This window comes from Rhea americana, unplaced genomic scaffold (genome assembly GCF_003343005.1).
Source record: "Rhea americana isolate MKP2758 unplaced genomic scaffold, rheAme1 scaffold_78, whole genome shotgun sequence".
Taxonomy (NCBI): Eukaryota; Metazoa; Chordata; class Aves; order Rheiformes; family Rheidae; genus Rhea; species Rhea americana.
Genome location: NW_028186956.1, coordinates 3,204,011 through 3,227,896, shown reverse-complemented (window position 1 = coordinate 3,227,896; position 23,886 = coordinate 3,204,011). Strand labels below are relative to the sequence as shown.

General features: G+C 39.7%; 1 protein-coding gene across 1 annotated transcript in view; it reads right to left on the bottom strand.

Moving 5' to 3' along the window:
• PIEZO2 (piezo type mechanosensitive ion channel component 2) overlaps positions 1-23,886 on the bottom strand; it is a 253,796-nt gene that overhangs the window by 111,671 nt on the left and 118,239 nt on the right. The window contains exons 6-8 of the mRNA XM_085322513.1: positions 23,551-23,713; positions 10,245-10,455; positions 8,577-8,790 (exon numbers count right to left, since the gene is read on the bottom strand). Coding sequence (XP_085178639.1) covers positions 8,577-8,790; positions 10,245-10,455; positions 23,551-23,713 — 588 coding nt within the window. The remainder of the gene's footprint in view (positions 1-8,576; positions 8,791-10,244; positions 10,456-23,550; positions 23,714-23,886) is intronic.

The following is a 23,886-nucleotide window of genomic DNA, read 5'->3' as shown; positions in this document are numbered from 1 at the left end:
CCTATTGCCTTTTCCAGAAAGTTTCTAACTTGTTATAAATCTTTCTGCAAACAAGAATTTGCTGATTTTTTAAAAATTGCAGTGTACAGCAAAAAGAGCTGAGTATTAATAACCATATGGAGATCAGCAAAGAACAAATTCTCTCTAGTAAAACTGGGTAAGTTTACACTGACTTCTCTGTTGTTACCACTGGTCTTCCACCAAAATCTGAGCTAATCATTTAAAATCAATGTTCAATACATCTCTGCTATGAAGTTCAATACATCTCTGCTATGAAGTAAGTACAATATGGACATATTCTTTATTACATGCCCAGGGATGAGTGAGCTCTCCAAGGAATCCCTCTGAGCGAGCATTTAAAACTTTGGATGAATTTCTGAATGCCCATGTGGCAGACATTATGCTGGAAATCTCACAAGAGTGAGCAGGTCTGCAACATTTCTGGAGCTTTCTTACCACAACTGGCTGGGAACGCTGCCAGCCATCTTCTTACCCTGTTTGGATATTTCAGACAGTTCTGCCAGAAAGGTTAAAACTTTGAAACCCCGAAATAAAATTAACCTTCTTCAGTCTTGTAAGAAGTTCAATTTGTAATGAAATTCTGAGCCACATTCACTAACTGGACTCTTCCTTTGTGCAATGTCCGATAGAAACAACACCGGCCCCTTCTATTTGAAGGAAGATGATAAGGGAGACTTAAGAGAGAAGGAAGACTAAACAATATGCAAGATTTGTTAGGAACAAATACACCTTCCTCTTAAGATGTGTGAGTAGAGAAACTTAGAAGATTTGCTATGAATTTCCCAGTGTTTCTTAGTTCACATACATGTTTGACTTTTCTGCCACGCTGTCATGAATTCTGAAAACTGTTGGTATATGGTAGAGGATGTTAATCTACCTATTTCAGAGCACCTTGCTTGTACTAGCTGTCATTAAAACTAAAAAATCCTTGCCAGATCACTTGCAAGTTCTTTACCCTCCTCGTTCAGTGAGGCAGGTTTTAGAGAGCCCATACAAAGTTCACAGTTTCCTGGAGGCTTTGCATAGCCCATGAGTAATGGGATGAAAACAAACTTCTGGTGAGAAAAGACTAAAAGTAATACTGCAAATTTTATCTGTCGAAGTGACTGGGACCAACATAAGCAACATTTATAATAAATTACATGCAAAAATGTAATCAAATAGGCTAAAGAAGATGTTAATTAGACTACTGAATATTAAAGACAGTTTTAAAAACAGTTATTAAAATATGTGAATGCAGAGCACCTAACTTCATATTTGAAAATGATGATTGTAATTATGAAACTGGTGCACCTTTAACACTTTTTGGATGATGCTTCCCATGTGGATCTCTTCTGAAAAGGACCTGAATGTACTGGGGTCCCTCATGTCTCCGAGGGGCAAACCTCCTGTGGGACAGGGGCCCAGGAGAAATCTGTGCAGTGAAGCCTGTGCTGCAGTCAGGAAGCCAAATGTGTGGAGGAACAAATCAGACAGCAGACACATGCTGCAAGATTGTTCCCATGCTACGGGTCTGCGTCCCCCACCTTCTTTAAAAGAAGGGGAATTTCCTATAAAAAATCAAGAGGTTTTATTAAACAAGACGAGCTTTGAGGCTCATAGATTTTCTGTAAAGATGGGTGAAATCTTGCAATACTCCCAACTCAGCAAATCCCCATGCTATTGAGGGATTCATTGCACTCCAATAGCTCAGCCTGCAGCTAAGACAGGCGGTGAGGCACAGCAGGACAGCGGAAGTGCCCGGTGGGACTGCTTCTTATTTAGAGGCAGCAGATGTGCAGCACCTCTTACTGTGCAGTCAGGGTTGCGTCCACCATGGGTCTCCTGCATTGCTAACAAACAGAGGATTTGTGTTCCTGGTATTTCATTTTTTCCTACTCTGAATTACATTTCAGGTAGTTCTTAATGAAAAGTGCTTCTTAAAATGAGCAGCATTCTGTATTCTGACCTAGCCTAACATTGCAACATGTGCTGTTTTTTTTATCGACTGAAGCAGAATGACTCAATTCTCAAGATTTCCCATGAAAGCCTTGTGAAAATTTTCTCCATGAGAGATGGAGAATTGAAGTGTTATGACGACGAATAACAATATGGGAGCCAACAGACACGATTCCTCAGAGGTGGCTGGATGCTAGACAGAGTTCCTCTTTTCTGCTTTTTTTCATGCTCTGGGGTTTTCTTGGGAGGGTGAGTGGATGAGGGACAAGACAGGCATAATGAAGACATAATATTCAGTTTGAGCATTTAGCCTCAACTGTTTTAAAAGCAGCACTTTTTTTTCTTAATATTCCCTTTCTGCCTCCATCAACAACTGACTGTGACTTCTCTCCCAACTCATGGAAATGCTCCAGGTCACAAAGAGCATCTCTATCTTGCTGAGACTCTGGTAAAATTAATTCCTGCCACTTTAGCCCTAGCATTCTGGATCAATATGAAGAATGTAACTCCACTCTCCAAAACATCTCAATTTCTCACTGTCACAGTAAATAAAAACCTTAATTCAGATATCCAGGCCATGACTTCCTATGCAAAAATGATAAACTTTATTTCAAACAAAGACTTTAGTCACTACTACTTACTGAAACTAGGTTATATGGTCTTTCTATCAAGAAGAAATGACATTAACTAGAAATCTAGCTTAAATAAAAAATAAGCAACTCCAAACAGGCTCCTGAGAGGACATCCCAAATTTCTGTTTGAATTTTTCTAGAAACTCTCTCGACAGTAGCTATGTTAAGTGGACAACAGCAATATTGACAAATTTTCAATATTTTTTTCTTTTTAAGTATATCTTATATATGTTTCAGATACATCTTACTACAAATTGAAATAATCATTTCCAGATCCTTCCTACTAAGGAACAAATCAGACAGAAGATACATGCTGCAAGATTGTTCCCAAGCTATGGGTCTGTATCCTTCCAAGGTTTCTTGTTCTTGGTTTGAGGGTTTTTTTAATCTGTCTTTATCTCTTTGCATTTCTCTATTTTGTTTTAATGAACAGCCCTGACTGCCTACCCTGGTATCTGTCAAGGCTGCTCATGAGATTTTAGCCTGGTTTTCAGAAACAAAGCTTGTGCAGCGGTGCTGCCTGACAGCAAGGGCTTTTATATCTGACCCTTTCCTAATGAAATCTGGAGAGCTTCAATTAGATCTGACAACAAATAACTGATGATGTCTCAAAAATATGAATATGTGACTCTTTTTTTTTTTTTTTTTTTGAAAAAAAAAAGCAGCCATCACATAGAGAGGAGTGATGCTACAAATGCCCCTACTAGAGGAAAGGCTAGGAAATCCACCCATCTGACACTAAACAAAAGCACACACAAGTGGGAAAGATTGCTTCAACCTTTTGAGACACCAAGTATACAGTACGGCCTGGTTCGGAGCACGCTTGGCTCCTTTGCTGACAGAGGATGATGGAAAGGGAACAAGGGTGGGACATTGTCCTTACGGGGCAGGTACCCAGTCACCTCTGCCCCGCCACTGGGTACCTTAGTACCACAGTGGTAAAAGTCAGGCAGAAGGCAAGAAATCTGCTCCAGCCATAGGCAGCTCAATATAGGACACACAAATGAACTTCAGATACTCTGTCTCACCAGACACTGAGTTCAGGGCAGCTCCAAAAACCTTGGAAATTCATATGGGAGGAAGAATATTCTACTGCTCACAGGTGAACCACCTTTGAGATAGATGTCAAAAATGGCTTGCAACAAGGACTAATAGTGGGTACGACTCAAGTGAGACACTATTTCCTAGCTCTTGGCTCCAACATAGCTACAAATCCAGTAGGAGACCAGTGCCTTGCCCGCAGAGATGTAAGGTACTTCCAACAAGGTGACTGATCAGCTGCACCTTGCTTCTTTGACTGGCAACATCTGCTTTCCTGCTGAGATTTTATTGGCACAGTTGGTGCCAATTTAGAAAAGAAAAGAAAAGAAAATTACACCTGGATCTCCCACCCTGATCTGACAACTCTACGAATGCGTTGAGACTGTGCTTACGCATATACTCAACAGCACTGTTTTTATTAGACGTGCATTTATTCATTTATTACCCTGGATACATAGAGGATTTGGACTACACATTCTGAATCTAGATCACAGCTTTCGGGGAACTTCAAAAGGAGGATTTTGAACTGGACCCGTCTCAGATAAATCAGAAAACAAACTAGTTATTCTGACTCTAAGTATAAGAAGGACTGAAGTAAAAAAAATCCATCAAGATAAAAGTTGTTTGAGCATATTTATTACTACACAGTAAAACTTGTTTTAAAAGGCCCCTCCTTAAAGTGATTTATAGCCATTTTTCAGATGAGAATTTCTTTCATGTTGAAAAGACAACTTTAGATTTGACTTCCTCACTCAGGCTCCAACAAAACAATCAGTTGTGTAATTCCAAATTCCCATTACTTAAAGAAGACGTGAGTAAACATATCGCTATTGAGCAGCTGGCTCTCCCTGGGCTCCTAAGTCTGCCTCACTTTATAGGGGCGACGTCTTCCCCTGCATGAACATATTCATATCTAAACTATTTCAAATGTTACTTCCCTGGAAACTACAGGCAATATAAGACCGATCTAAAACTCTAAGAGTGCACATAGGTTTTAATTTACATCTAATCACTATGTTTTAAAATGAATAAGCTTCTAAGCACGGTCTTGGACAGAAAAACCTTTACTAATTCAGGATAAACTTCATACCACAGCACTGATCCTATTTCTTCATGTTGGCAAGGCCTTATCTTTGCCCAAATTACATCCTTTTGCCGAAATAAACAACATCAGGAAGGAGGCAGAAATCTGCACAAATGGCAAACGTATTTTTGCATATTTTTTCAGGCTGTGATACTGTGTACATAATTTCTACATTCATTTTAGCTCATTGACTTGTTTTTATTAAATCAGGTGAAAAGAATTTTATGGCAGAAATAAGATATTTTCAGAATTTTGCTTTCGATAGATACGTCTTCCTGTTGTTTTCCCATCTCTACAAATCACCGGTTTCGCAATAGGGCAGCAAGTCAACACAGTTAACATTTTAAAGGAAGTGACAAAGCAAGCGTGCACATTTTTTGCGACAGAGATCACTTAGCGTTTATCCAGCGACAACTTATGCAAACAGGTAAGTCCAAAGCAAAGGATATATCCAACCTTATATCAAAAGGGATATATTAACACCGGCCTTCCTGCTGCCATTGGGACCACTATTTTCAAAGCAGCCGGAGCACTGCCTTGCACGAGGTTGCTCACCTCTCCACTAACGGCTGGCCTAGAGGCGGAAAAGCTTTAAGCGGCAAATGCAGCTTCGTACAAGCTCTGCTGCTAGCGGGTATACACCGACACTTTGGCTATATTCAAACTTTTCAGCACCTACACCTTTTTGGTTTTTTTAGCCTTCAGATCCCAGCGTGCTTTGGATTGCATTTGAGTGTGTGTTAGTTAGTGTTTGTGCCACCTTTCCGTGCACATCACAGAACCAGAAAGGTACAACAGTAGATTCGAAGCTTTGCAGAAGATCAGCGCCTTTATGGTAGTTAATAGCAATATGGCAAGTACAGAGGGCTACGTTTTTCCAATATCCTGTTTTGGGGGGAGTATTTCGCTTGCAGCTTCCCAAAAGGATTCAGAGCAAAACACAGTCTACCAGAGGGGATATATTTTTCCTGTTTTTATTTCAGACTATCCCTTTTGAAGAAAATTGCTTTCCTCTGGCAACACTGTTCAGTCGGTTTTTACAATCACAAGCACTGAATTTTGAGCTGAAAGGTTCTCAAAAGGAAGGAGCAGCATGAGGATGAAGGGGACCTTAGCTGAAAATATTGTTAACTTGAGAACTTTCCTGCTTCCTTGGGTATAGCTTAGCTCCATCTAGTATGAAATCAATTGATATACTGGCAAGCTGACATGCACTACTATCCAAAGACAACACATGTTATTCTGACCAGAAACAACTTGCACATTTCTTGTGAACTTGGGAGTCTCAAACCCAGAAAAATCAATGTTAGCAGCTTTTTAAAATACCAGTCTTATGCTCCTCAGAGAGAAATATTATCTTTCATTAGCCCAGCAGGAGCAATTTTCACATTTGCCCTTGCATCTGCACAAAGCAAGGAGTTGAACCTGGGATCGAGCCCTCAAAACTTTACAGAGAAATAAAAGCCCTTTTTCCCTATGTTTCCTCTCCCTCCATACATGGCTAAAGGTCAGTGTCTAACGGTACTAAAGCTAACACATGCTATCACAAATACCTGCTGCATTTCTTTTTTCATACAGTGAGTTTATCAGAACAAAACAAGGGAGAGTTCATATAACTGAATAAGTACAAGAATGATCTGCTGTTCTCCTCCTGCAAAGAGACATTAAATAGCATTTTCTGGATGAGAAGAGCAGAGAAGAATACTGCACATCAGGCTCTTTCTTCAGTGTGTAGTTTACATATGCAAACCACCCACTAGCATTAATGGGAACTCTACATTATTTAACTCTGCCTCAAACCAAGAAGGTACATAAAATAACAAGGTATCACATTTCTCCTAGGATGGGAAATACAAACATATTTTTCTGCACCATTCCAGTACATCTGTCTTTCATTTTCCTCCTCCAGCCACTGCTTATATACTATTCCTACTCCGCTCATTAAAAATTGTATTTGTGGCTTTTCCTCACACTCAGATTTGTATCTCCAAGCAGCAGTAACACCTGTCTGGATGCTCTTTAAACACACCTCCCAAAAGCAAATCAAAGTAAATGCACTGAAGAAAGAAATGTGATTAAAGAAACAAGTAAGATACTTCTACCGTATCTTCTGTTGAATCATCATCAGTTTTGTATGTCCAAATATGATTTCCTATGTAATTTAGAATGTCAGCTTCTCACATCATGTCATGTGTAAAAAAGAGAGTACAGTACCAGTTCAAGAGAAAGTCTGCAGTAAGATTACACGATTTTTGCTTACAAGGCAAGGTAAGCAAATGTTCTAAAGCCCAGCTCCGAGACTTTTTTTTATCCAAACTCTGAAGGTGTTTTTTATTTCTACAGTGAGGTAAAGATATTGGTCTTGCAATCAGGTCTTTTATTCCACAAAACAGTAACTAAGTTAAAGTGGTACATTTGCATTGAATGAAATTTTATGGTAAAATGTAGAAGTACACTTTTTACAAAAAAAATGCATAAACCAGTTTGAGACTAGATTATCTGAAAATTAAATTAATTGAAATGAATAACAAAAATAATAGGGATTTTAGAAATGATGCATTTGAAGAGTATTGAGAAATTTTTACTGCTGTCTGGTGACAGAACTTTGTGAGGTGATATCCTCATATTCAAATATTTGAATGTATTGAAGACTTTTTCTGCTTCTTTTCTTAATGCACAGGGATAAAATAGTATAAAGTTTTTACGCAGCTTATGACTATTTTAGCTACTAAGAACTAGATAGAATTCATTCATTCTCCCATACTGGTCTCTAGGTGGCAGAAAAAACCCTAAACTAGGTGGACCTTTTCTGATTTTCTGTGTATCATTATGCTTCCAAAATCAGCCTCATCAAATCCAACATCACAAAACACACATCTATTAATGTGTACTAAATAAAATGTCAAAGAAAGTATTCAAGTGCCAACTATTGTATCTAAATAGCTCGTTTGTTACTCCTTTTAATGACGTACATTGAAATATAAAACATTCATTGATTCACCCCAATACATCTAATATCCTTTCGCTTTTAACCTATAATACTTAAGAGAAACAATGGGCCTACTAGAAACAAAGTTAAGCTTCAGATTTAATTTAACCTAATGAAATACAGTGGCACTAAAATATATACCAAAAAGCAGTTTGCAATCATAATCGATCAGAAAAAAAATGGTATGCAATAACAGATCTCCATTATTTTAGCTTATTTCAGGTGAAGATACAAAAGAATACAAAAAGTGAAAGGGTCAGTGAAATCACGTTGAATCAATATTTACTGCAGGAGTAAGCAGAGCTGCTGCTTTGTGAACTAAGTGATGCAGCTGTGGGTATGAGCATCCGAGCCGCGCGTTCTGCGTGACCACAGGGAGTCACTGCCCTGGAAGCCTTGTATAACGCACAGTGGAAGAAATASCACAGCAGCCACCAGTCCCAGCACACGGGGATGGCGCGCACATACGTTTTGTATCAATCAGCGTCATTACATTAGGCCTCACAGATTTATTCTCCTCTACCGAAAATGCGCATGAATACACCGCCTTCACATCAGCGTTTACACTGATTTCCTTTATCTCCCGGCCTGGCTTAGCCAAATCTGAGGATCTCCAGACCAAAACAAAAATCATCTTCCTCCCCTGCTAACTCTCCCCCAAGTCTCTGTATCTAACAGTCCAGACAGGACTTTCCCCACTCTATCACCCAAACCCATTTAGTCCGTAATGTGTTTTTCACTCTGAAGACCAAACACAATTYTTTTTTCGAAGTTATGCATAAAAACATGGCAAATGATTTTGGGGAAGAGCGCTTGCATCAACATGTGATAACAGATGCCCACAATTAAAAAGGAAAGAAACATCTCTCACCTGGCATAGAAATCTTTTGGAGGAACAACTTCCTGAAAGAACTGTAGCTGGTACAGATAAAGTCCAATCAAGTGTCCTGCACTGAATATAGCCATTAATACACACAGACAGCTGAATATCAGCGGATCAAACACTTGGCAACAGGACCACCATGTGCACAGCCCCAAAAATACAAAGAAATACACAGCTGAGGTCAAYGATGGCACCATCATACCTGTGAAAACAAACACAGAAGGTACTTGGAAAAGTCTGGAAAATATGTTATTAATTAAGTCTGGCAAGAAGTTTATTAAACAATTTAATCCAATTTGTCCTGATTACTATTAGCACTTAAGATTGGTATTAGCTGCGAGACTAGATGAGAGGGAGATCCCTTTTTTGTGCTTTACATACGGCGAGGACCCTGCAGTCTCACGCGCGTGTGCCGCTTCTCCCCTTGCGCACGCAGCAGAGGACCCCGCTGGAGAAAACGGCCAACTGGTGAAGGAGGTCTGACACTTTGTGGGTAGCCCAAAAAACACCTGAAGAGCTACCAGGACAAGGCAGGGCCGCCTGGCCGGGTAGAAGGGGTTTTTTTTTGGAGGACTGAACGCATATCTAAAAGCCGCCTTCTTTCCGGGCCGGTCTGCGGGCGCTGGGGTGGCTTCGCGCGGGCTCCTCCGGCAGCCCTGCAAGGCGCCCGTGACGCACAGCAGCCCGGCGCGCTCCCACGCCGGGAGGGGAAGGCGAAGGCCAAGGGACGGCCTCGAAGGATGGGGGCTTCACGCGGGATAGAAGCACGAAACCACTGTTTCCCTCTTCCATCATGTCTGTTCCCCGTGGGGATCCACATAATCTTTTTTTTTTTCCTTCTTAGATTTATGACTTTGAATTAGGCTATAGGTAAGTCAATCAGATAAGCTTACCTTCCTAAGAGAGCCATACCAGATCTGTTTTCATCATTCAACATCAACAATTTTTCGCACTATTGTTTTATACTTTATGTACTTTAAAAAAGTGTACAGTTGTATATATACTTACACTTTATATGTAAAGACTCCATTCAACTATCCCAGTAGACAGATAACTGCTAATTTACAATTCAATAATCCATTTTAAAATTCATTCCGTACAATCTACAGTCATTTGCATAATTCCAYTTTATCTATAGCTGAATACTACGTATAACTAAATCGAATGTCTTATGAGGTTGGTCATATCATATCAAGACAGATACTTTTACCAAACAACATTAAAGTCACAGCAAAAGCCAACATGAAGTCTGCTTATCATTTCTGTTACACACTACACAGCTTATCTGTTAATCTTTTCTATTTTTTTTTAAGGCAATGCGAACATAGTTCCTTTTTATACTTGGAAGTGGCTGAATCCAATCTATGAATTCACAGCATAGTCACTTATAACATGTAAGCATTTATCATTTGATTATAACAGTAACTGTGAAAATCATGTACAGAATGATCGGGCCATACAGTATTAGTACAAAAAAATTAAGCAACTCAGAATATTCTAGTGCCTGCCAAAAAGTTAATTTAAATAAAATCAGCAGCAATTTCTTTTCCCTTAAAAATTTCCATTGTTATTCCCACAGGTGCCAAAGTGCTGAAAACTCATTTGTTAAAAGCATAATCTAATGGGCTCTGGAGGAAATTTTTCAAAAGCACCAACCTGTTGAACCAAGTAAAACTGTAACAATAACTTTTCCAGTGGTGGCTATTATGTTGCCAATGAACTCCTTCAGTTTGGATGCTAGGGAGGCGATTCTACGCAGCARTTTTAATTTTGTGGTTTCCTCAAATTCTGCTTCACCATAGTCTTCATCATCCAAGTCTTCTTCATACATCAATGCATCGTCTGGCTCTAACTTTTCTCTCACAGCCTAAAAGGGAAAACAATAAAACAAACAAGAGATTGCAAGAGAGTGAGTGAGTGGGACAGAGAGAGAGAGAGAAAGGGATTTGAAACTAAACACCACTGATAACAGTGAAACCTTCTTGTACCTGTGACGATATGTAAATAATAAGGAAGTTATGAAAGATGTCCTAGAACTGGAGCTGTGCATTGATGCCTCCCACTTCCGATCTGTCTCAGGAAGAAATGGGTGCTAAGAATGGTCTCTGACAAAGATCTCCTACATGCAGCACAGCAGGTTTCTTTAACAGGCTGTATTTTCATTTCTATATGAAGTTTTGTTTGCTCAGCATTCTTTCCATCTTGCTGTCTATAATTTGATAAACTTCTCTTCGGATTAACAGCTTCAGGAATAAGCTTCAGACTCCAACCAGTAGTGCCTTCTTGGTTGAAGTCCCTCAATGAACCTCACTCTTCAAACCCTTCCCATGACCTCTTTCTGAGACGTGATCTGAGACAAGGGAATTGCGGTTGAAATATATGGGCAGATAGCTCGTGGGTGACTGATGGGCGGGTTGAGAAAGAAAAAATATACACAGCAGAGGCTCAAGGAAAGGTTGAGAAATTGTAAGGCTGGCTCGGGGAGAGAACAGGAGAACAAGTGAGCAAGAGAGAAGCATTGAAAGCTTGAATGATCCGCAACAGTTTAACAGGGAAAAGGAGGCCTAGTGGCTAAGAACTACGCGGTGCAAAAAGGAAAAGAAGGAAATAGGAAAAGGCCCCTCACAGTCAAGCACTTTATTAGGATTTGGCAGTGGCCTTCACAATAGTCTTGGAGACTTGAAGATATACACAGCTATTGAGTGATGCAAACGAAAYGATCAGTCCACGGTGAGAATCACCAGGATTAGCAGGAGGCCCACACAGAGATACAATTTATGGAAAAAATTAGTCATCCACAGACATGGAGGGGCACATTTTTTTWAAAAAAGTAAAGGTTTAGAGCCAGGTTCTCACTCTATGTAACACACTTCTTTGGCACTAATAGAAACTTGCATTAGCTAACATTCTGGCCAAGCAGCATCTGTGTGCATGAAAGACAGAGACTATTGTCATTTTTTCATTAGAATAGCAATTTTATATTTATTGGTGACTTCTAGCAGTGAAAAAAATCCACACTCACAGATAAGACTGCAGTAGAAATGGCCAAACTATTAACCTCCTTAATCAAACTCTTCATTACTATTTATTATGTGGATTCCCAAAGGAAACAAAACTCCCAGTGAGCTCCTTCATATCACCTCTAAGCTTGGTGCCAACTTTCTCCTCTCACTTTGGAGCATTAACATTATCTATGAAAGCCCAGAAGAGGCCTGCCCATTCTCAGGMGTATCTATTTTACAGACGATGAAATGTGTATTAAATACAGTAGGGTTGATCTGGGACATCTACCTTTCTCTTGGATATATCCAACTATTTCAATAACTATATAAGTGGAGTATATTCTACCATTTCAATAGCTTTGTTATTGTCACCGTGTACTTACAGAGCTCTCAACAAATGAATTATTAGTTCCTGATGCAAAACAATGGAGAAGAGACTGTAGTGCAAACACTCAGCCACTACGTTTTGCGGCACACGACACAAAGAGGAATTCTGTCTGTTCGTCATTGCAGCTCATTTCCGAGCCCTTGTCTATTTACTTAAATATTCAGAAACAATGCTGAGACTAAGCTAAATGATACTTTATGTATGTTCTTGCTTCTACCACAGCTGTATCAGTGAGAAAGCCACACAAAGGGCAAAAGTATTGATAGCTCCTGCCCGTGCTGTAATTACTAGACAAACCTACTCCTCACCTAGTCCTCTTGGGCCCAATCCTGCCCCTCTTGAATAGGATCTCRTGATCTACACCTTTAATTTAATATGAACAGTTAATGGAGAAACCTCCAACAGACCCAAAGAGAATCAGTGAGTGCTACCTGACACAGTACCCCAATGTGGTCTGTGAACCAGCGCAAAGGAGACTCTTGTTTCTTCAGCTACTGCTTTCAATTTTCTGAAGACGATATGCATTAAAATGTAGAATTATTTACAAAAACTTGAAAGGAATAGTTTTAAAATAAGCAAGGTATTATAGGGAAGATTGTCAGACCACATATCTGTATGAATATCATGAATCTATAATAAACATGAAGACAGGATATATACATTTGTCCTAGCCTAGGGTGACCAGGAGCTCTATATAAATTGCCAAGATAGTATTTAACTATGCATATGTAGGAACAGGAAATATAAATCTGAAGAGTCACAAAAGAAAATGCAATGATGTTATCCATATGGAAGCAGAAAATCATCTTTAGCGAAAACACAACAAAACTAAAACAGTTTATACTGTTAGGTATAAATTAGGGGAAGACGCACAAGCACTTCAAGAACAAAAGAAAAATGGGTCTTTGGATCTTCATGCCACCATAACCAGGATCATTATGTTTTAACTTGACAAAGCTAATCAATCTTCCCTCACTGATCTTAAAGATTTTTAGGCTACAGTTTTTCTTAACAGTTCAGTATTAATAACCTGGTACTGACATCTGTGTGACAATCTGGATAGGAAGAAGTGCTGGGAGAAGTGTTTCACTGGACCACGATACCACTGAGAAGATGATCCAAAATTTCTGTCAATCTAAGCTTCCACATGTTATGCACAGCTAAAATACTGTAAGTTAAGGAGTTACAAAAGGAGTTAACTTTTCCGTATATGAAATTACTTCCACTTTTATTTAGATACCAAAATACGAATTCCAGGTTCTAAAAATAATGTTATGATCTCACAAACACTTAACAGGAAACACAAATAACCTACTTCTGTTTTTTCTGAGATCATCAGCTGTTGTAAAGAAAACCACAGCATCTGAACCTCAGGAAATACGGAAATTATTCCCCACCTTTTCCTTCTAAAACTACAAGACTCTCTCTGTTTCTAGTTGGGGGTCTTGAACTACTCTCCTGAGTTAAAGAGAAGCTAGCAAACAGGAAAACCTTCTCATCATCAACAACAACCATAATCTGCAGTCCTGGAAAATTTTCCGGAACGGATGCATACTGTTTTTACAATTTTTCAGCATCGCCTGAATTATGAATGATGTGGCTGTGCAGAAACTCTCTGGTTTCAGTGACAGGGGCTTTGCACTTGCACACTCCCTGGAAGAGATGGGTTAGCTTCTGCAGCTCTCTCTTCCCCATCTGTAAGTGCTTTCAAGGAAAGCAGCTTATCCTTAGACTTATACCCTCTACCTCCCAATGGTGTTATTCACACACTAGTCAATAGCCATTTCAGCAAAAGGACTATGAGAACTAAGCAACTACAGGTTTGACATTTTTTATACAAACATATCCATTTGCAATTCCTTATCCCAGATGAAGCTCAGCAGCTGAAAGGCCACGCTCCAGTGAATATCAGAGAGACAAACTCTGGATTTCTCCAATCTCAGTTTCACCACCAGTCAACTGCATTATCCAGGACAGCTTTCTAGTTTTGCACATTGAGGACTCCAAATTACTGATGGCAGGCAAACAGTGAACAGCTTTTACATCCAACATGGTGATAATGTGCCTGTTGTTTCAGCACATTTTGCTGATKAAATAGCCATGCAAGCACATGCTCATCACAGAACACCACTGCTGCAGTCAGACTGTTCTGCAAAGCTCTTTTTACTACATGGATTAGTCTAAAACTACAAACCCCTACTACATAGGCTAGTATTAGAAAAATACTCTTACTTCCATGATAAATTACTTATTATGCAATTACAGGATCCCTGTGGATGCTGATTAAATCAAATAAACTTCTCCATTCAAGGAGCACAGCGCATTTGTGAAGTCATAAACATGTGTTTCCAAGACCTTTGCTCTCTCGAGCAGGGCCCCAGGCCTTTTTATAAACAGACTAAATGCAGTCTAGGTTTTTCAGCAATCCTTCAGGAGTCCCAGGAGCATTTATTGCACTACGCTTCTCTAAACTGCCAAATTGAGATAGAGTACAGGCAGGGAAACAGCATGGCCTCTGTGGCAGCCATGGCAGCTACGATTGTGGCCAGGGCCAGAATGTCCATTAGCTACTTTGGGGGTTGCTTTATTAACATCTAACTTTTAAAAGTTTCATCTGGTACAGTATAAACACTGCTGCTCAAAGTTATCCTCTAGTTCCACAGATACATTTACTAACAGGAAGCCTTAACTGCAACCTAAATCTCACTCTTGCTTCAGAACGTGCTTTGTTTTGTACCTACACTCAATGTTACTACATCCAAAAACACAAGCTTGTTTGTTTATTGACTTCACAATCCTAGAAAAGAAATGAATGCAACTCTTCAAAAATTCAAAGACCCAATTCCAGTGCTTGCCAGGGCATTGCATTAATTATTGGGACCACTCAGGTCCGTACTGCTAAACTCACAGAAAAAGTGGTCATGAGAGTTCAGGTGCTTCCTCCTTCCACTTGGCTCATAAATGCTGTACAAATAGCCTCTTTTGCAGTATTTTGACATTTCCTCCCAGTCAGAACCAGGAAACAAACAGAGAGGAGCAGGACAACGAAAACCAAGCCTGAGAAAAAGATACAGTTATGTGAACTCAGCTGGCTTCTTTAAAAAACATTTTGCTTCAAGAATTTTTAACAAAGTTAAACTGATCCTGCTTTGTCAGCTCAATTTATCAAATTATCTTCGTACTATGTGGGCTTTTTAACAGTTATAAAGAGATGCAGTGATGAGGCACATTATCCAATGTGATATTTAGATGACATTTTGTGTTTTCAAAGTGTCTAGACTGCAGGTATCAGCAACGCAACACAAGAGATTGTGGGGCAACAATATCTAAGACAGCAGAAATGGCAAAGTACTACGTCTCTGGTGCTGACACTGCCATGATCCCAGGAGACCTGGATGACGTGTGGTTACACTCTGCAAAGTGGCGCAGTGAAGGAGAGCCTGRCACAACCTACCAAGGAGCAGCGAGRGAGTTCCCTGACTCAAATACACACTTGTTGCTATGAATTCCCCCTAGGACTGCAGAACTCACTCCACTAATAAGTCACTTGTTCAAGTCTACTCCTGTTCTGGCTTCATCCATAGCAGCCTTCCCAAAACAGCCATCAGTTCCCCACATGACAGATGGCAGTTTCAGTAGGGCTGCAGAGCTGTGTGATCACAGCAGACCATGTTACTTATTGCTGGTGATATTAGAGAAGCGTTTTCAAGAATTAGCTTAGCTTGAAGGTGCCTCCTTTGGCTTGCAGAGGAGAGAGGTGTGCACGCTCTCAGAAGACGACAGCGGGCAAGCTGCAATGCAGACTGCATAGTCTGACCTCCTTCAGATACTTTTAAACAAGATCCACATCAGTCCCTCCAGATGCAGCATCYTAGAGCTCAGCACAGACTTCTGGTACCCACACTAGTTTATTTAAAGTTGGCTTGGCTGTCTTCATGCTGTCCTGCAGTTTGCATGCCCCAAGGCACATATTTGTGGCCTTGTGCTGATACTGTAACAGTAAAATGATGATTTTCTCTTTGGCAGAAAATTACGAAATCTCTTCCTGTAACTGTTTCTCTACCTTCAAAATAGAGATCAGATTATTACTCAATACCTGTGATAGCATTGCACTGCAAGGATTTATTAGACATTTTTTACAAGACCATTCAAGCCAGGTATTATGATCAAATTTCTGGACTTTTTTTTTWTWATTTTTTYTTWTTTTTTTTTAACCATAATGCTTATATTGAACTGTTGGGCAGGAATCATCTGAGACAGGCTATTTGATTCAATGACCTTAGAGACAGCTGAATTATAGAAATACACCCTCTCTCTACTATCACATCTTCTAATTTAGTTTCCTTCATAATGCCTACTCTGGTGCATCCAATTGTTGACAGATCCTGTTATAACATGATGGAGTTCCTAAGCTTGCTCAGAATAAGCATTTTTTGCTCCCAAAAAAGGCTACTAAACATTATTTTTAGAAATGAGATGGTTACAGAACTATGAAGAATTCACTACATGCCTTCCATTATATATATATATATATCTTAAAATGCATATTGAAAAAATAATCAAAATACCTATATATATATATATATATCTTAAAATGCATATTGAAAAAATAATCAAAATACCAGAATATTCTCTAGACAGACTCAGCTGTGGGGATAAAAGCTGGAAAATAAATTTCAGTGCTACACCTTTCAGCATCAAAGGAAGGGCAAACCTTTAATGGCATATAAATGACAGTAGGTTTTATCTACAGTCAATACTAAGTCACACTTAGGTGATCATTTGATGAATTTCTAATTCTGAAATCAAGTGAAGAACTCCACAAATCTAACAAAAGTCTCAGCACATGAAGATTGGAGTCTACTGGCATTTTCATCCATAAAAYAGATACAAATTTAATTGTATTTCCACAATTCCTTGTATTTCCACAGCAACGATTCTCACATGTCATTCAACTAGAGAGACACATGSGTCTGAGCTCTAGAGGAACAGGGCTGCCTTTTATCAAGGTAACKGTCTTCTTTAGGGTCAGTTTGCACGAGATGCATGTGCTGTTCAAAGGCAGCYCACACAGGACCACTAAAAGCCAAAGGGGAAGACTATTCCACATGTGCACGAGGAGTGCACGAGGAGGGAGGGCTGCTGACTGCAAGCCCAGGTAGAAAAGGAAAACAGCTTTCAGAAGTCAGYACTCTATGCAGCACTTCACTGAGCAGCTTCAGGAGGAAACCCTGCTGAAATAGCTGAACACATCAAAGATGAGACAATTACAAAGAGCTTGCAGTGGTAGTTATAGGAAAGAATGAATAGATTTTGGTAGGCGCAAAACTAAGAAGATAGAGGCATTCTGGAAATCAAATAGTATTCTAAAATATACAATATACAYCTGAAACACTGAAAATAAGCATTCTGAATTAACTTAAAGCCGGGTAATAGATTTTAAGGAAGAATTTTATCATTAATAGATCTAAAATGTGCTAAAGCTTGGGTTAAATGTCTACATGCTATAACATAAATTATAGACGGATGTCCCATCAAAGACAGCTTTCAGTGCTTTTGTAGTGTTGATAGTAATGAATGACATTCATTTTCATAGTAAAATCTCCTAGGCGAAGAGTCATTCATTACAAAAAATGACCTAGGTATTATTACTGGAAACACATAGGGACAGAAGCATTCCGAGATCCAGAGAAAATGAAAAAAAGAATAAAATAAATACAGACAAACACAGTTCTGAAACAGGATAACAGGAAGGCAACTCATTAAATCCTGTATACAATAGATATTGTGCTGCAAAGGGCCAAAGATTATTTCACTTCCCAAGGTACTGCACCTGAGCAAACATCAAGTGATTTCAGAACAAGACTCTCTTGGCAAATATGGAAATACAGTTTCACATCTTGACTTCAAAAGGCTGTCAGGCATATAAGCCAAATGCAAAAGAGAGGGGAACTCACAGGCAGAGTTYGGTGGTTTGGCCTGAGATGATTAAACATGGTTTTTCAGTGAAGAGGAAATAGGAAGACTCAGGATATGACTACAAGGCACAATTCAGTACAAACTCTAAATGAACTAGCGCAGATATGTGAAGGCTGGCATAGCACCCATACGGAGTAATTCTTGGATGGAGAAATATCGTTATTGTATCGTTATCCATCTTCCTGAGAAGCAGGATAAACAGCCCCACTGGAGTGCTGGGGTTATTTGGCACTACTGCCTCAGCCCCTTCAGGAATAGCTTAGATACTTCCACAGKATCACTCTGCAGAGGTAATGAGTAAACAAGAGGCATCACCGAGAAGCTCAAAGAAACAAGGAAGTTCCTTCCCTCTCTAAGAAGCACTCTTGCCCTCTTTATCACCTGCAGCACTTTCCATGATAGCCAATATGCTCATGCAGCCTATGAGGAGAAGCAAATAGTGAAAGGGCAAAACTCACAGCTGGGAAGAAGATATTTAGGGAGGTCAGGGCTAGAGACATCCACATTGCTGAGATCAAGCTAGCTGAATGTTTGATCCTGGTAGAATATAATTAAATGAAGATAAAATTAAATGAAGATATATTCCAGGCTCTAAACAAATGGGATGCCCTTCTCAACAGTGTCATGGGAGTCACTGTAGATAGCTCAAAGAAGATCTCTGCAGCTGCAGACACGAGAATTAGCAAGCTGTTATCAACTACAAGCAATAGGACATCAACCAGCTTGCTGGTTCATAAAAAGGTAATGAAAATGACCAAAAAATAGGGATTGTTAATCTTTAACAAGACAAATATTCAATATAATAAATGCATTAGATTTCCCTTAGACCATCTTGCCTTGTTTTACAACATGTCCCTTGGTCTTCCATAAAATTAAGGAGTGTTAAAATCAAAATAAAATCAGAGAGCACTTATTAAATTGTGGAAGTCCTTGCTTCATGATGCCACTGAAGCCAAGAAATTAATGAGGTTTTAAAAGGGACTGGATAATTACATGTTTAACAAGATTATCCAGAGTAGCTATAATTAACAACATTTTTGGAAGGGATAAAAACCCACATGTTTCAGGATTAAAACCAGCCTCTCACTAAGAGAGATCAGCGTAAGCTCTGATGTTGGGGACGGAGGATGGCTCCTTTCAGTTATTGGCCTAAATGGGCCTCCAGCCCTATCCAAGATAGCAGTTTCTAGACTTGGAAGCCCTTGGACCAAGCACAGGACTTGTGTAGCTCTCAGAGCTGAGCTATTCTGTGTTGATCACACTGCAGTCACACTGGAGACCTGAATCAAAAAACAGCTCTTGGTGTACTAAGTGGTCAACGCAGGCATAGGAAGAAACAGCCCTGGCCTTTCGGTTTACGGTTTAGATAGACAAAGTTCGGAGCCCAAGCATCATTACTGTTCATACTTGCCAAAGACACAGAAGCTGGGAGACAGATGAGATAACAGGCTTGAGGACACAAAACAAGTTTGTGGCTGAAGTGAGAACCAACCCAGCCCTCCTGAATGCAGTCCAGTTTCTTGACTCCAAACCAAGCCTTCTTCACATTCTTCCCGAAGTTTAGTTTATCTTAAACCAATTTCCTCTTTTTTCTTCCTTTTTTTTTTCTTGAGATCCCAAACAAACCTCTGCCTTCCACAGAGAAGAGGAGGGGTAAGGACTCTAGTATCAAGCCTGCTGAAGATTATGGAACAAAGTAAAGAKTTGGCGATTCGCTTTCTAAAAGAGTGTGGATGAGAAACAAGCTTGAATGGGCAAGGTGACAAGTGCTGTGGGGGGAAGCTGCACTGAAGACTACAACTGTATATTCCAATTAAGATCAACACCTCTTGTAAAGTTTAAGTTATGCAATCTCACAAGGATTTTTTTTTCCTGTCACTTACAATATTAGGCAATTCATCCAGAGTCTCAAGAAAAAGCTACTTCCTTTCTAATACCTATCAGACTGTATATACTGCATCTGCATTTTGGCATATAAAACCACCATCTGCACCAAATCAAAAATGACATATTTTCAGCTGCAGCTGGGAGTTAACTGTCTCTCTTATTTTCTTCCACCTTTTACACCTTGTGACTGGCATTGTGCTTTTCAGCATTTGCAATCTGGGCCTGTCTCCAGCAGAATTCACCTGCTTTAAATTTTCTGAGCCCTAATAAAAAAGGCCTGCAGACACATTTGCTCCAAGTGTGCAACCATTTAGGGGTGGTAACGAGTTGGACTGCAGCCTGGTATCTGGCAGACCTTCCTACTTCATGACTCACTGTTAATTAAAACCACACTCTTTGCTTATTCCTGGGATAGAGTAACTTACCAATAATTGAGAGTCTCTCACCGCCTTCTAATCTTCCCCCTCCAATTCTGTTCTTTCAAATACACTTTTCCTGATGGAGATCTGCTTCCCTTAAAATTGGATGCAGTGTAACAAAGGAGGACATCCACTTTTTAATGAATGCTTCCTGAACTTAATTTGAGTTCTGATACCTTTCCTCATTTTGAGTTGTAGGTTAGTCCGGGAACAGACTGATCCRTATTGCTCTACAGCTGGTTTCTAGAGGCTACTGCCATGACAGAATACAACATACGACAGTACCACAGACTGCTACTCAACTCAGGCATTTTTCAGCATGCCCAGATAACAACTGAGATCTGACAGCTTGACATAGAGCTTTGAAAAGGTCACAACAATTACCTGACAGTTTTTCTTAATTGTAAATTTGGGAGGAGAGTAGCTATGCTAACATTTTTTTTTTAAGTTAGGCTGTTTCCATCCCTCCCAAAGCAGAGAGATCTGAGAATTGTTCTGCGTATATAATTGCATGCAAAATCGTAAAGCTGCAAGACAAATTCTCTCCTTTTGCCTGCATGTCAGAATGCAAACTTTTGATTTACAGAACCATTTGTGGTTAAGCATCTAGCAATTTGAAAGGCCACATCTCTCCTGGCCCTGCTGGCCATCTTCAGATCAGCTGATGCTTTCTTAACAAAATCTCATACCATGAATCTCCAGTGATGGGTAGCAGGGACTCCCAGGAAAAACTTGTCAACTCTGGAATTTGCTACAGGGCTGGTCTAACACATGTAGGACTCTTGGAGGCACAGCACCAAGCTCAACGCTTCTRAAGTGTTTGTTTGCAGGGTAGTTATCTCGTGTTTTCTAATTCAACGGAGTTACAGCATCAGGCTGGACCGATGCACAGCCACAGACTGCAGTCAACTAACATAGCAGTCAAGAAGATTGCTTACTTTTCCCTTTCTCAAAGAAAGGAAGAATTGAAAAATATCACATAAAGCCCACAGTTTGGACTCACTTTAGACCATGCAAATATTCCCAAACTCAGACACTCACTTGCATGCTCTGCATATGCATTAGGTTCCTTACAGCCAGTCCTGCCAAGTACATATTTCTAGCAGATTTAGCTGCCTCTGCAGCCTCCTCCTAACTAGCAGAAATGATTCCAGGATGTTGTGTGCAGACACCTACGAAGAGACAGCTGAAGTTTGGAGAAATGTGTTTAATAGATACTTAATTTTCCACTCTCCATTCCATCTTTAAAAAACAAGCAGGTTATGCTAATGTAAATCCATCATTTCAACTATGAAAATATCAAAACATCTTCAGAAATTGCCTCCTTAAAGCAGTGGGGATCATCTCACATGACATGAACTATTATCTCTTTAAAAAAATTCCTGTGATAGAATTTTTGGTGTCACTGCATCTAAACACAGTTGCTKCATCCACTAAATAATCTATAATACATACAGTTTACAAAACATTAATAATATTTGCTGGGTTTTGATACCAAGAGGTAAAATAAACTTAGGCAGGTTTCCATTTGCCAATAAATACATTTTTCTGCAGTCAAAATTTTCTCTTTCTTCTCAAACCCGCCCCCCCCCACACACCGTGTTCTTTTACAGAATATTCTGGCACATTTAATTGCATTTTGGATTGCCTTGCAGTAGCCAATCTATGACCAATCCAATTCAAAGCTGCACTCTGTTCTATGCAATCAGTGTTCGTTAGCTCAGTTTTTCTTTGCATTCCAGACAAATTACTATTTAACCTTCTCCAGAAGCCAGCACCCGTCCCCTTCAGGAAACTGTGCTCCCTCTTCCTACCCAGACTCTAGGCCCATCTCTGAACTAAACAAAAAGTGAATATTTAAATGTCGTCATTTAGGCTCAGAGGATCCAAAGCATGTCCTTTTACTTTTCTTCTGAGCTTCTGCCATTAGATTACTCCTCTTTTGCATTGGAAAAATGTATTTTCTATCCAGGAGATAAATGCTTCAAAGAAGCGTCTCAGAGCATTGGTAAAATACAACTCTCTTCTAAGATGGAGTGAACACAAGACATGCCTGTTAGAGTCACACTTCTTAATACTTCAGATGTCTCCTCTTACAGATACATCTGCAGACTCCTGCCTGCTGATAAATCCATTTTGCACTGCTTCAACAATAAAGATTTAAAATCAATAAAATTGGCTTCCAGAAGACACAACAAAACCTTGTGTATTCTGATCAGGCTGAGGCCAAAAAGAGGATGTAGTTAAAAGCTGCAATCTTCAGGCAATCCTCAGCTGCCAAAAAGCTCATGAGAGTTACAAGCAGCTGAGCTTAAAACACCGTCCTGATACCAATCTTTCTTGCGCTAGAAGCTCAAGCAGTTTCTGGCACTACTACGATTCAGACAACACGGCAGCATGCAGGGAGATTCCCACCCCCAGCCAAAGGGGCACCAGAACGGGCAGCTGATCCTCCCAAACACTTAAAACACTCCTATGTGGAATTTCCATTTGAAAGGAGCAAACTGTAACTGTCTCCTCTAAAAAGGCAGTTTTGAAAGTGAAGAACAGAACACTCCCCACACGTGTAAAACACGGCAGAAAATGAGACCCAAGGCATGCGAGATGGTCTGATAAGAAACATGTTGAGATTCGTAGTGGTAATTTCTCAGCACCCTGGGCTACATTCCCACTGCAGCTTTACATTACGAAATTGCTTCTCTCGTTCTGTGGAACTTTGTGCGTTCAGTATCTCTGCCATTCTGCTTCCCACCTGCAAAATACACGGCAAAGGCACCAGCACTTCCAGCAAAGCCATTCACAAAAATTGTCAACAAGCTTATTCAGCAGTTTGTGTAACCAGCTTTAGATACCTTCTTTCATGAACATAACATATGGTCTCTCTTCCCTTTAATACTCATTTCTGATAATTACTCTGATGCTGCTGTTATTCTTCAAAATACAGATGCTGGCTAAGAAACTGAGCAATGTATGTAGAAAGCAATTTTGTCAGATTTAACCAGCAGCTCTGATTAAGAAACTGTGATCAACTATCGTGTTAACACAAAATCATTTGAAAAATTGAGTCCCGTATCTCAACCATTTTTTGTATCCTACGTTTTTTTCTCAGGACAATGACAACAGAAGCTTTTCCACTTTAAAGCCAACTGTTTAGTTTTATAAAAGCAAGTTAACTTCTTAAGACATCCACTCCTCACAAAATCATTTCAAGATACAACTCAGACAGGAACGCCAAAGCTCTCTATTAGCTAAAAGCTGTACAGATGATAGAAATGTGCATTTGATACCATTTCCTCATTTTCAAATTGCATGTTGTACTGCGCTGCATCCTCGGTTATTGGCTTCTGAACAATGTTGCGGCAGACGAGCCATATTGCCAGACTAGCAATGAACATCCCAATATCTGGTACAAATAGTCTGATCACGTTGCCAGCATCGGCTCCTTTCACACTGTATGAGATGGAAAAAAAAGAACAACAAGGAAACATTTGTTACTTCTAATGTCATTTTCACTAGGAACAAAAAGTTAGCTGAAAGAAAAAAATACAAAAAAATCCAGTAGTGAGAAACAATTTGAAACACTGGAAACATGGAAAAGATGAAGGAACTTTGGTCAGATAGCC